At 53.4% G+C, this 13,976-nt stretch overlaps 1 protein-coding gene across 3 annotated transcripts; it reads left to right on the top strand.

Moving 5' to 3' along the window:
* The first annotated feature begins 2,346 nt into the window (after positions 1-2,346).
* TMIGD2 (transmembrane and immunoglobulin domain containing 2) lies at positions 2,347-13,371 on the top strand. Of its 3 annotated transcripts, none has more exons than XM_045380463.3 (5): positions 2,347-2,415; positions 6,745-7,104; positions 10,807-10,848; positions 10,942-11,040; positions 12,727-13,371. In XM_045380463.3, the coding sequence occupies exons 1-5, from the start codon at positions 2,370-2,372 to the stop codon at positions 12,993-12,995; spliced, it is 816 nt and encodes a 271-aa protein (XP_045236398.2). In that variant the 5' UTR covers positions 2,347-2,369; the 3' UTR covers positions 12,996-13,371. The 3 variants fall into 3 exon arrangements, with proteins under 3 accessions (XP_045236398.2, XP_045236397.2, XP_045236399.2); XM_045380462.3 differs by having other exon boundaries at positions 10,942-11,052; XM_045380464.3 differs by lacking the exon at positions 6,745-7,104 and having other exon boundaries at positions 10,942-11,052.
* Positions 13,372-13,976: the final 605 nt, after the last annotated feature.

Raw genomic sequence — 13,976 nt, 5'->3', positions numbered from 1 at the left:
GCCCGCCGCGGCCGTCTGGGAAATGTAGTTCCGCGCTGGCGTCGCCGAGAGCCCTCACGTCCAGCGCCTGGGGCTCACCGGGCTGTGTCGGTGGTGATATGTGAGCTGGAGAGAGCCTTGGCTCAGAAGACAGGGGGCTCGACCCCCGGCCCTGCCGTGGGACGTCAGAATCATCTCTAGTGCTCCCGTGCCTCAGTTTCCTCACTTGTTCACTCACACAGGTTATCCGTTGCTACTCAAATTGTCTAGCCCGCCTTCTCACGTCTTGCATTTACTGAAAATCTAAGGCTTTTGCCCAAGAGGGTGTTCAGCCTCCAATGCCTTCTTTCCATTTGTCCCTATGTCACAACTAAACTCCTATACACCCCACAAAGCCCCAGGTTCCAACAGCTCCTCCAGAAGTCTCCGTGCCAGCCCAGGCGCGAAGCTAAGAATGTCTGTGTCCAGCTTTGGAAGGACCTGGGACCTAATCTATCCAGGGTCCCTCCGCAGACGGTGGGGGGAAGGGTGGAGCTTCAGAATGTTCTGACTACGGGAAGGAGTGGGCAGGGGAGGCTGGGAGGGTGTGTGTGTCTGCAGGGGAGGTGCAGGCACAGGCACCGCAGAACCTCACTGTGGTGGAGAGGAACGCTGCGTACGATGCAGGCCTTCTCCGTCCGAGTGAGAAAGGAGGTCACTCTGCAGTTGGCTCTGAGACATTGAGGTCTGTGGGTTCACCACCTCCTCCCAGAAGGCACTACAGAATCAGGGGTGAGGGGTGCAGGGCTGGGAGGAACTCCAGAGCCCATGAACCTCCTCCACGGGACCCCCAAGCTTCTCCAGGCCATGTAATAGGACCCAAAGTTATCAACAGAAATCTATTTCTCTGAACCTCAAAGGAAGACTTTTCTTTTTTTTCTTTTTTTTTTTTTTGAGATGGAGTCTCACTCTGTTGCCCAGAGTGCAGTGGCACGATCTCGACTCACTGCAAGCTCTGCCTCCTGGGTTCACGCCATTCTCCTGCCTCAGCCTCCCCAGTAGCTGGGACTACAGGTGCCCGCCACCACGCCCGGCTAATTTTTTTTTGTATTTTTAGTAGAGATGGGGTTTCACTGTGTTAGCCAGGATGGTCTCGATTTCCTGACCTCACAATCCACCCACCTCGGCCTTCCAAAGTGCTGGAATTACAGGCGTGAGCCACCGCACCCAGCCTATTATTCTTTTTTTAGAGACAGGAACGGTTTTGTATCTTTTTTTTTTTTTTTTTGAGACAGGGTCTCACTCTGTCGTTCAGGCTAGAGTGCAGTGGCAGGATCTCGGCTCCCTGTAATCTCCATCTCCCCAGTTCAAGCAATTCTCCTGCCTCAACCCCACTGAGTAGCTGGGACTACAGGCACCCACCACTAGGCCTAGCTAATTTTTGTATTTTTAGTAGAGACTGAGTTTTGCTATGTTGGCTAGGCTGGTCTCAAACTCCTGACCTCAGGTGATCCACCTGCCTTGGCCTCCCAAAGTGCTGGGATTACAGGCCTGGGCCAGCATGCTCGGCCTGTATCTTTTTTTTTTTTTTTTTTTTAATAGAGATGGGATCTCGCTGTGTTACCTAGGATGATCTTAAACTTGGCTAAAGTGATCCTCCCACCTCAGCCTCACAAAGTACTGGGATTACAGGTGTGAGCTACAGCGCCCAGCAAAAGAAAGACATTTTGGGAGCAAAATAATTGAGGTAGGGACCCTGTCATTTAACTCACTGCTCAGGCTTAGGCTGCCTGCCCCTCCCCCACGGAGCCACCTGCTCTCACACTGTCTTCCTGTACCCAAATGTGTTTATGTAGAGCCTTCCAGAAAGCTCACAGGGGTGCATTCCCCCAACTCACTTACGTACACTGCCTTTCTTTTCTTTTTTTCTGAGACAGAGTTTCGCTCTTGTCACCCAGGCTGGAGTGCAGTGGTGTGATCTCGACTCACTGCAACCTCCACCTCCCGGGTTTAAGCCATTCTCCTGCCTCAGCCTCTCAAGTAGCTGGGATTACAGGCATCCGTCACCATGTCCAGCTAATTTCTGTATTTTTAGCAGAGATGGGGTTTCATCATGTTGGCCAAGCTGGTCTCAAACTCCTGACCTCAGGTGATCCACCTGCCTCAGCCTCCCAAAATGCTGGGATTACAGACATGAGCCATGTCACCTGGTCTGTACGCTGCCTTTCAGATAGGAAATGCATTGGGGAAACTGAGGCACGAGGTGGCAGGAAGTGGAGCCCCCAGCAGCCTGGAACACCGGACGTCTGCTGTCTGGCCCTGGGTGTCACATCTGTCTCTGCAGCGGGAGGCGGAGATTGTGGCAGGAAGTCTGTCAACTGGGAGGGGGAGAGGGGTCTGATGGGCCAGGAATGGGGTCCCCAGGTATGGTGCTGGGCCTCCTGGTGCAGTTCTGGGGTGAGTATCTGGGTCTCCCTCCCCTCCGAACCCACCTCTTGCTGTCATCCCCGGCTGCCTGCCCCCCCAGCTCAGGGCCCCTCTAAACTTAAGTCTCTCTACTCTGTCAGATAAGGCTCATCTCCCTCCGAGACTCAGAACATGATGGGGGCTGGAGGGTTAAGGAAGGATCTTCTGAGGGCCCCTAGGATACAATCTAAACCTTGCCCTACATACCAGCCTGGCCTGACCTCTCTCATCTTCACCCTCCGCGATGCCTTTGCTCCCTCCCCCTTGCTCCAGCCTGGAAGCTTTTCTTTCTCTGTTTCCCCAGTGGGAAGGTTGGATCTGGCCCTCAAGCCTTTGCACCTGCTGTTCCAGCTGCCTAATACCCTTCTCCAGATCTCATGTTTGTACCCTCCTCTGCAATTGCATCTCAAATGCCGGGAACTTCACATAACCTCACCTTCTCCGGGACTCTAACAGACACGCCAGACTTCTCACAGCTAAAAGCAAACTTTCTACTCCGGCAGCAGCTCCCTCTGTGTTTCAAATTAAGGACAAAAGCTACTGCCCTTCACACATTTCCTCCGGCGAAACCCTCCATTCCTCTTTCCCTCTCTTCCAATTCCAGCCGCTTGCACTTTTTTTGTTGTTTGTTTGTTTCGTATTTTTTTGGTTTGTTTGTTTTTTGAGAAGGAGTCTTGCTCTGTCACCCAGGTCGGAGTGCAGTGACGTGATCTCGGTTCACTGCAACCTCCACCCTCCAGGTTCAAGCGATTCTCCTGCCTTAGCCTCCCGAGTAGCTGGGATTACAGGCGCAGGCCACCGCTCCTGGCTAATTTTTTTTGTATTTTTAGTAAAGACGGGGTTTCGCCATCTTTGCCAGGCTCGTCTAGAACTCCTGACCTCATAATCCACCCGCCTCGGCCTCCCAAAGTGCTGGGATTACAGGCGTGAGCCACTGTGCCCAGCCGTTTTTGTTTTTTAGAGATGGGTTTCACTATGTTGCCCAGGCTAGTCTTGAACTCCTGGCCTCTAGCGATCATCCAGTCTTGAGTACCCAAAGTGCTGGGATAACAGGCATGAGCCACCACGCCCAACCAAGGTCTTTTTTATTAAAACTTAAATTGGAGACTGAGGCAGGTAGATCACTTGAGGTCAGGAGTTCCAGACCAGCCTGGCCATGTTGGTGAAACTCCATCTCCACTAAAAATACAAAAATTAGCCAGGCATGGTAGCGAGTGCCTGTAGTCCCAGCTACTCAAGAGGCTGAGCCACAAGAATCACTTGAACCCAGGAGGCAGAGGTTGCAGTGAACCAAGATCATGTCACTGCACTCCAACCTGGGCAACAGTGAGACCCCGTCTCAAAAAAACAAAACAAACAAACAAACAAAAACTTAAATTGGACTATTTCTACCCTGCTGTCTGATTTTCCATCACACTTAGATTATAATGTAAACTGCTTAATTTTCCAATTTTCCTCATCTCTCCACACCACCCCAAGGCTCACAGGCCCTGATCAACCCTTCCTCCTTCCCTCCTCCCTCTCTCCCCTTCCTCACTCTGCTCCAGCCACACCGACCTCCTCACTGTTCCTCCAACACGTCAGACACAGTCCTGCCCCAGGGCTTTTGCATGGACTGTGCACTGTCTGGAATGCTCTTACCCTCCAATACCTTCCTTCTCACACTGGTTACCCCTTTCCATTAAGATCTGTGGTCAGGCTGGACACAGTGGCATGTGCATGTAATCCCAGCAATTTGGGAGGCTGAGGTGGGAGGATCACATGAACCCAGGAGTGTTTTATTTTGTTTTTTTGTTTTGAGACAGAGTCTCACTCTGTTGCCCAGGCTGGAGTGCAGTGGCACCACCTCAGCTCACTGCAACCTCCGCCTCCTGGGTTCAAGCGATTCTCCTGCCTCAGCCTCCCAAGTAGCTGGGACTACAGGTGTGTGCCACCACGACCGGCTAATTTTTGTATTTTTAGTAGAGGCAGGGTTTCACCATGTTGGGAAGAATGGTCTTGATCTACTGACCTTGGGATCCGCCCGCCTTGGCCTCTCAAAGTGCTGGGATTGGAGACATGAGCCACCGCACCCGGCCTTGTTTTGTTTTGTTTGAGACAGAGTCTCGCTCTGTCACCCAGGCTGGAGTACACCAGCACGATCTCAGGTCACTGCAACCTCCACCTCCCAGGTTCAAGTGATTCTCCTGCCTCAGCCTCCTAAGTAGCTGGGATTATAGGTGCCTGCCACCATGCCCAGCTAATTTTTGTATTTTAAGTAGAGACAGGGTTTCACCATGTTGGCCAGGCTGGTCTTGAACTCCTGACCCCAGGTGATCCACCCACCTCGGCCTCCCATAGTGCTGGGATTACAGGCGTGAGCCACTGTGCCCAGCCCATAAGCCCAGGAGGTTGATCCTGCAGTGAGCTATGATGGTGCCACTGCACTCCAGACTGGGCAGCAGAATGAGATGGAGTCTTTTACTCTTTGATATGGAGTCTTGCTCTGTTGCCCAGGCTAGAGTGCAGTGGCATGGTCTCAGCTCACTGCAACCTTTGCCTCTCAGATTCAAGTAATTCTCCTGCCTCAGCCTCCCATGTAGCTGGGATTCCAGGCGCCCGCCACCACAATGGCTAATTTTTGTATTTTTAGTAGAAACAGGGTTTCACCACGTTGGCCAGGCTGGTCTCGAACTCCTGACCTCAGGTGATCCACCAGCCTCGACTTCCCAAAGTGCAGGGATTACAGGCATGAGTCATGGCACCCAGCCCATGAGCCCAGGAGGTTGAGGCTGCAGTGAGCTTTAATGGTGCCATTGCACTCCAGACTGGGCAACAGAGTGAGACGGAGTCGTTTTTTTCTTATATATGGAGTCTCGCTCTGTTGCCCAGGCTAGAGTGCAGTGGCGTGGTCTTAAGAAAAAAAAAGGCTGGTCATAGTGGCTCACATCTACAATCCCAGCACTTTGGGAGGTGTAGGTGGGAGGATCACTTGAGCCCAGGAGTTCAAGACCAGCCTGGGCAACATAATGAGACCCCCAACCTCTACAAAACCAAAAAAATCAGCCAGGCATAGTGATACATGCCTGTAGTCCCAGCTACTTGGGAGGCTGAGGTAGGAGGATCACTTGAGCCCAGGAGTTCAGGGATGCTGTGAGCTGTGATGGTGCCACTGTACTCCAGCCTGGACCTTAGAGCCAGACCCCAACTCTAAAAACATAAAAAAATAAAAAAGTCACCACCTCAAGGAGGCCTTCCTTGATTACTCTCAATGAATAGATGTTCCCTGACCTCACTGGTGTCTTCTGTGGCCACTGCCATTCCTTTCCCCCATTGCAGTTCTCATTTCATGACTTCCTGTGTCTCTTTTACCCTAGATTGTCAGCTTCTGAAGGGCAGGGATTTTCATCTGCTTTGGTCGCCCCTGTGTCTGTGTCCCCCACACCCAGCATAGGGCCTGGCACATGCTAGGCGGTATTTGTGTAGTGGAGTACTGGAGACTATCTCAGAATTCCACAAGCTCTGAGCGACTTATACCCATTTTACAGGTGGGGTTGTTGAGCCTCAGCAAGTCATGACCTTCCAAAGGTCATACAGACAGTGAGGTTCTTTGGGTTTTTTTTTTTTTAGTTTAAATTTTTTTTTTTTTTTTTGAAACGGAGTCTCACACTCTGTCCCCCAGGCTGGAGTGCAGTGGCACCTGATCTCAGCTTACTGCAACCTCCACCTCCCGGGTTCAGGCCATTCTCCTGCCTCAGCCTCCTGAGTAGCTGGGACTATAGGCGTGCGCCACCACGCTGGCTAATGTTTTGTATTTTTAGTAGAGATGGGGTTTCACCTTGTTAGCCAGGATAGTCTTGATCTCCTGACCTCATAATCCGCCTGCCTTGGCCTCCCAAAGTGCTGGGATTACAGGCGTGAGCCACCGCGGGGCCTTTATGTTTAATTTTTAGAGACAGGGTATTGCTTTGTTACCCAGGCTGGAGTGCAATGGTGTGATCATAGCTCACCGCAGCCTCAAATGCCTGGGCTCAAGCGATCCCCTCACTTCAGTCTCTTAAATAGCTGGGACCCCAGGTGCACACCACCAAACCCAGCTACTTTTTAAATATTTATTGTAGAGATGAGGTCTTGCTATGTCCTCAGGCTAGTCTGGAACTCCTGGGCTCAAGCAATCCTCCCACCTCAGGCTTCCAAAGTGCTGGGACTACAGGCGTGAGCCACGGCACCCGGCTTAGGCAAGTGAGGTTTCAAACCCAGACTGCCGGCTCACTAGGGGAGTGAGTTACACAGCCTCACATGCACACCGTCAGAAAGGTTGCCTCTACCTCTGTCTTCCAGCCCTGCAAGGAGCCTCAAGCCTGAGTGTGCAGCAGGGGCCCAACTCCCTGCAGGTGAGGCAGGGCAGTCAGGCCACCCTGGTCTGCCAGGTGGACCAGGCGCCGGCCTGGGAACGGCTCCGTGTTAGGTGGACCAAGGATGGGGCCATCCTGTGCCAACCATACATCACCAACGGCAGCCTCAGCCTGGGGGTCTGCGGGCCCCAGGGACAGCTCTCCTGGCAGGCACCCAGCCATCTCATCCTGAAGCTGGACCCTGTGAGCCTCAACCACAGCGGGGCGTATGTGTGCTCAGCGGCCATAGAGATTCCTGATCTGGAGGAGGCTGAGGGCAACGTAACAAGGCTCTTAGTGGACCCAGGTACTGAAGCCAGTGGGGAGAGGGAAGGGCGGTGGGGAGGATCCTAAAATCTTAAGACTTTTGAGTCTGGCGGGGCGCGGTGGCTCAAGCCTGTAATCCCAGCACTTTGGGAGGCCGAGACGGGCGGATCACGAGGTCAGGAGATCGAGACCATCCTGGCTAACACGGTGAAACCCTGCCTCTACTAAAAAATACAAAAAACTAGCCGGGCGAGGTGGCGGGCGCCTGTAGTCCCAGCTACTCGGGAGGCTGAGGCAGGAGAATGGCGTGAACCCGGGAGGCGGAGCTTGCAGTGAGCTGAGATCCGGCCACTGCACTCCAGCCTGGGCGACAGAGCGAGACTCCGTCTCAAAAAAAAAAAAAAAAGACTTTTGAGTCTCAAACTCTGAGAAATAAAAAGCTCTAAATTCTTCATATCAAACTTTTTTTTTTTTTCTCTGAGGCAGAGTTTCACTCTTGTTGCCCGGGCTGGAGTGCAATGGTGGTGATCTCGGTTCACGGCAACCTCCACTTCCCGGGTCCCGGGACAAGCAGTTCTCCTACCTCAGCCTCCTGATTAGCTGGGATTACAGGCACGTGCCACCACACCCAGCTAATTTTTGTATTTTTAGTAGAGACGGGGTTTCACCATGTTGGCCAGGCTGGTCTCGAACTCCTGAACTCATGATCCGCCTGCCTCGGCCTCCCAAAGTGCTGGGATTACAGGCGTGAGCCACCATGCCTAGCCCATAATCCAAGAATTCTAGAATACAGAATTGAAAGTCATCAGCCAAGCATAGTGGTTGATGCTTCTAATCCCAGCATTTTGGGAGGCTAAGGTGAGAGGATCACTTGAGCCCAGGAGTTGGAGGCTGCAGTGAGTTATGAGTGCACCACTGCACTCCAGCCTGGGCGACAGAGCCAGACCCTGTCTCTGAATAAAATAAAGCCATCAGCTGGGCATGGTAACTCATCCCTGTAATCCCAGCACTTTGGAAGGCCTAGGTGAGTAGATCACCTGAGGTCGGGGGTTCGAGACCAGCCTGGCCAACCTGATGAAAACCGCTTCTCTACTAAAAATACAAAAATTAGCTGGTCATGGTGGCATCAGCCTGTAATTCCAGCTACTCAGGAGGCTGAGGCAGGAGAATCCAGGAGAGGGAGGTTGCAGTGAGCTCAGATCACACCCGCACCACTGCACTCCAGCCTGGGCTACAGAGCAAGACTCCGTCTCAAAATAAAAAAATAAATAAATAAAGCCATAGACTCTCAAAGTTGGGAGAAACCCTCCAGATAGCTCTCCAGACCAGCAACACCAGCTGCCTCATTTTACAGAGGAGACAGGGGAGGCCAGAGAGGGCCAAGACATGTCTAGCGTTACGCACTAGGTAGGGGTGCTCCCCGTGCACTGTCCCCTTTGCCATGTCCCCCACTTATGGACCCACCCTGGGCAGAATCGGGAAACCCAAGGGGATCCAGGCTTTGCCTCCTGCTCTGTGAGAGGTGCCTGTGGGCCCTGGGCCTCTGACCAGCCCCCTCTGGCAGAATGAAGCACCCAGCTCTCAGCCCCTCGAGATGCTCATTCCTCTCCAGCTGGTAGGACCAGCCTGCTGGCGGGGACACGTGCCTGCCTCAAGGGAGGGGCGTGTTATGGTGCGTTGCCCACCTCTCCCCACCCCTCCAATGTCAAAGGGGCCAATTAGCAATTAGAGGAGGCGGGGTGGTGGAGGCACCAGGCTGTGCGTTGGCAGCTGCGAGAATGGGCGCGGGTCCAGCCCCACACAGCTGGCTTCCCCACCCCCCCACCAACCCTGAACAGCAGCTTGGCAGCCTCCAGGGATCGCCTGCCAACCTCAGAGGCTGCAAGAGGAGGGAGTTGGGGTGCTGGACCTTATCTTAATTGTGGCATTCACAGCCTTTAGCTGGGGTTCCTGTAAATTATACAAACCTGGATTCAAGCCTGTTTCATTTACTTGCTGTGTGATTTTGAGCAACTGACTTGACCTCTCTGTGCCAGTTCTCTTAGCTGTCAAAATACATACAGTGTTTCCTCATCAGGTCAGGTGACTTTAGAGCAGTTATCGCTAAAGTGCTTCCTATCATCCAAGTGCAGTGGCTCACGCCTGATATCTCAGCACTTTGGGAGGCCGAGGCAGGAGGATTGCTTGAGGCCAGGAGTTCGAGACCAGCTTGGCCAACACAGCAAGACCCCATCTCTACAAAAAATTCTAAAATTAGCCGGGCATGGTGGCACATACCCATAGTCCCAGCTATGTGAGAGGCTGAGGTGGGAGGATCACTTGAGCCCAGGAGTTGGAGGCTGCAGTAAGCTATGATCACGCCACTGCCTTCCAGCTGGGGCAACACAGAGCAACCCTGTCTCCAGAAAAACAAACAACAACAACAACAAAACAATGCTTAGCACAGGGCCTGAGACATAGTAAGTGCTCAAGGAAACTGTTAGGATCTCTGAGCTGACGTGAGGCAGGGCTTTGTTCAAAGCTGGTCCCTGCTGCCGTCTGGGTAGGGGACCCTAGACAAGTGACTTAGGTTCTCTGAGCCTCGGTTTCCCAGTCTATAAAATGGGCATGGCATGGAGTAGAGGCTCAAACAAAAACAAAAACAAAAACAACCAAACAGGATCCGGAGAGTGATAAATCCCAGGATAAAGATGGAGGAATACGGAGTCTTGCTCTGTCGCCCAGGCTGCAGTGCAGTGGCACGATCTTGGCTCACTGCAAGCTCCGCCTCATGGGTTCACACCATTCTCCTGCCGCAACCTCCCGAGTAGCTGGGACTACAGGAACCCGTCACCTCGCCCGGCTAATTTTTTTGTATTTTTAGTAGAGATGGGGTTTCACCGTGTTAGCCAGGATGGTCTTGATCTCCTGACCTCATAATCCGCCCGCCTTGGCCTCCCAAAGTGCTGGGATTACAGATGTGAACCACTACGCCCGGGCTTCTTCTTTTTTTTTTTTTTTTTCGTCTTTTTTGAGACGGAGTCTTACTCTGTCGCCCAGGCTGGAGTGCAGTGGCACGATCTCAGCTCACTGCAGCCTCCCCCTCCTGGATTCAAGCGATTCTCCTGTCTCGGCCTCTTGAGTAGCTGGGATTACAGACGTCCGCCACCATGTCCGGCTTTTTTTTTTTTTTTTGAGACGGAGTCTCACGCTGTTGCCCAGGCTGGAGTGCAGTGGCGTGATCTCGGCTCACTGCAAGCTCCGCCTCCCAGGTTCCCGCCATTCTCCTGCCTCAGCCTCCTGAGTAGCTGGGACTACAGGCGCCCGCCACCGCGCCCGGCTAATTTTTTGTATTTTTAGTAGAGACGGGGTTTCACTGTGGTCTCGATCTCCTGACCTTGTGATCCGCCCGCCTCGGCCTCCCAAAGTGCTGGGATTACAGGCTTGAGCCACCGCGCCCGGCCTAATTTTTATATTTTTTGTAGAGATGGGGTTTCATCATATTGGCCAGGCTGGTCTCGAACTCCTGACCTCAAGTGATTCTCCTGCCTCAGCCTCCCATAGTGCTCGGATTACAGCCCTGAGCCACCGCATCCTGCCGAGCCTCATTTTTCAGAAGAGGAAACTGAGGTTCAGAGTGAACACCTGCCCAAAACCACAAGACCTGGCAGGAGGAGGAACACTTAGGTCCCCCCACGTGAGCTCTGTTCTTGGAGGGTGCAGAAGCCTGGCACCCCCCATGACATAGATTTCTTCTCTGCAGATGACCCCACACAGAACAGAAACCCGACCCCAAGCTTCCCAGGTGAGCCCTGCCCTGTGTTCCTCCCCCAGCATCTTCCTCCCCCACCACCACCCCTTCCCCTCCTGCTCAGACCATCTCTTCGCCCCGGCACAGGACTCCTCTTCGTGCTGCTGGGGGCGGGAAGCGTGGGTGTGGCGATCGTGCTGGGCGCCTGGTTCAGGGGCCGCCGCTGCTGCCAGCAAACGGATTCAGGTAACAACCCAGGTAAGGGAGGGTGGGGCGGAGGAGGTGGAGGTGGGAACTGCAGCTGCTTGACAAAGACCCATTGCATCTGTGCTCCCACCCAGGGGAAGGAGGGAGGAGGGATGGAAGAGAAGCCTGGCTCCTGTATCCTATACTCATGTTTTTCAGAAATAGAGACAAAGCCCCTAGCCTGGGCAACCTAGCAAGATCCCATCTCTACAAAAAAAATTAAAAATTGCTGGGCGTGGTGGCTCATGCCTGTAATCCGAGCACTTTGGGACGCCGAGGTGGGTGGATCACCTGAGGTCAGCCTGGACAACATGGTGAAACCTTGTCTCTACTAAAAATACAAAAAATTAGCCAGGCATGGTGGCGGACGTCTGTAATACCAGCTACTTGGGAGACCGAGGCAGGAGAATCGCTTGAACCCAGGAGGCAGAGGTTGCATTGAGCCAAGATCGCGCCACAGCACTCTAGCCTGGGTGACAGAGCAAGACTTGGTCTCAAAAAAAAAAAAAGAAAAAAAAAGAAAAATTAGGCTGTGCATGGTGTCTCATGCCTGTTATCCCAGCATTTCGGGAGGTCGAGGCAGGTTAGGAGTTTGAGACCAGCCTGGGCAACATGGTAAAACCCAGTCTCTACTAAAAATACAAAAATTAGCCAGGCTTGGTGGCCTGTGCCTGTAGTCCCAGCTGCTTAGGAGGTTGAGGCAGGAGAATCACTGGAACCCAGAAAGCGGAGATTGCAGTGAGCCGAGACTGCCTCACTGCACTCCAGCCTGGGCGACACAGCAAGCTCCATCTCAACAACAACAAAAAAATTAGCCAGGCTTGGTGGCACACGCCTGTGGTCCCAGCTGCTCAGGAGGCTGAGGTGTGAGGATTGCTTGAATCTGGGAGGCAGAGGCTGCAGTGAGCTATAGTTTCCCCACTGCACTCCAGCCTGGGTGACAGAGAGAGATCCTGTCTCAAAAAACAAACAACCAACCAAAGTTTGAAAAAAAAAAAAAAAATGGCCGGGCGCAGTGGCTCATGCCTGTAATCCCAGCACTTTGGGAGGCCAAGGTGGGAGAATCACGAGGTCAGGAGTTCAAGACAAGCCTGGCCAACACGGTGAAACCTCATCTCTACTAAAAATACAAAAAATTAGCCAGACATAGTGGCAGGGGCTTGTAATCCCAGCTACTAGGGAGACTGAGGCAGGAGAATCACTTGAACCTGGGAGGCGGAGCTTGCAGTGAGCTGAGATCACGCCTCTGAACTCCAGCCCGGGTGACAGAGTAAGACTCTGTCTCAAAAAAAAAAAAAAAAGGCCAGGCGCAGTGGCTCACACCCGTAATCCCAGCACTTTGGGAGACCAAGTAGGGTGGATCATGAGGTCAGGAGATCAACACCATCCTGGCTAACACGGTGAAACCCCATCTCCACTAAAAATACAGAAAATTAGCCGGGCGTGGTGGTGGGCGCCTGTGGTCCCAGCTACTCAGGAGGCTGAGGCAGGAGAATGGCGTGAACCCGGGAGGCAGAGCTTGCAGTGAGCGGAGATCGCGCCACTGCACTCCAGCCTGGGCGACAGAGCAAGACTCTGTCTCACACATACACAAAGAAAAGAGAGATAAATCCCCCTGAGATTAGCCGGAGAGGGCTGGGCTGTCTTTAGTGACTGTTCCCTCTCGATCTGTGTTATCCATCCTAGGAAATGCATTCTATAGCAATGTCCTATACCGGCCCCGGGGGGCTCCAAAGAAGACTGAGGACTGCTCTGGAGAGGCGAAGGACCAGAGAGGCCAGAGCATTTATTCAACCTCGTTCCCGCAGCCGGTCACCTGCCAGCCGCACCTGGCTCCCAGACCCTGCCCCAGCCCCAGGCCCGGCCACCCCATTTCTATGGTCAGGGTCTTTCCTAGCCCAGGCCCCACCCAGCAGCCGAGGCCAAGAGGGTTCCCCAAAGTGGGAGAGGAGTAAGAGATCCCAGGCGACCTCGACGGGACCCCACCCATAGGTACACACAAAAAAGGGGGATCGAGGCCAGGCACGGTGGCTCACGCCTGTAATCCCAGCAGTTTGGGAAGCTGAGGCGGGTGGAACAGTTGAGGTCAGGGGTTTGAGACCAGCCTGGCTTGAACCTGGGAGGCAGAAGTTGCAGTGAGCTGAGATTGCACTACTGCACTCCAGCTTGGGCCACAGAGTGAGACTCCATCTCAAAAAAAAAAAAGACGCGGGAGGATTGGGAGCCCGACAGCCCCATCCTGAGACCCCGTCCTCATTTCTATGATGATGGATCTCGCTCCCACTTTCCCCCCCAAGAACGCTTAATAAAGACTTGTGAAGAAAAAGCAAAGCTGGTGTGTTTGTGGTGATTTGGGAGTGCTAAAAAGATCTGAAGAAATCAGGTGCGGTGGCTCATGCCTGTAATCCCAACGCTTTGGGGGCCGAGGTGGGCGGATCACCTGAGGTCGGGAGTTCGAGACCAGCCAACATGGAGAAACCCCATCTCTACTAAAAATACAAAAGTTAGCCAGGCATAGTGGTGCAGCTGATGTCTGTGGTCTCAGCTATTTGGGAGGCTGAGGGGGGAGGATCACTTGAGCCTCAGAGGTTGAAGTTGCAGTGAGTTATAATTATATCACTGTCCTCCAGCCTGGGTGGTAGAGTCCCTGTCACATACATGCACCAAAAAGATTTAAGGGGTCATGTGGGGGTCCCAGAGCTCCCAGGGGTGGCTGGAGAGGCCCACTGTGGCCAAGGGACTTGGTGACAACTCAAAGCCCCCCTCCCACCTTATACTTGTAGGGACAAATCCAAGGAGCAGGAAGTGGTGCTCTGGCTTCCAAACGGTCCCCTGCCCTGGAAGACCCCGTCCTCAGCTGGCATCACCCCCAGGCAGGCCTGGAGGTAGGGGGAGGAGCGGGCAGGGCAGGGGATTCGTGGTGTTTACCAGCTCCC

Source organism: Macaca fascicularis, chromosome 19 (genome assembly GCF_037993035.2).
Source record: "Macaca fascicularis isolate 582-1 chromosome 19, T2T-MFA8v1.1".
NCBI lineage: Eukaryota > Metazoa > Chordata > Mammalia > Primates > Cercopithecidae > Macaca > Macaca fascicularis.
Note: the sequence above shows the minus strand (reverse complement) of the source record. Positions and strands in the feature narration are given on the sequence as shown.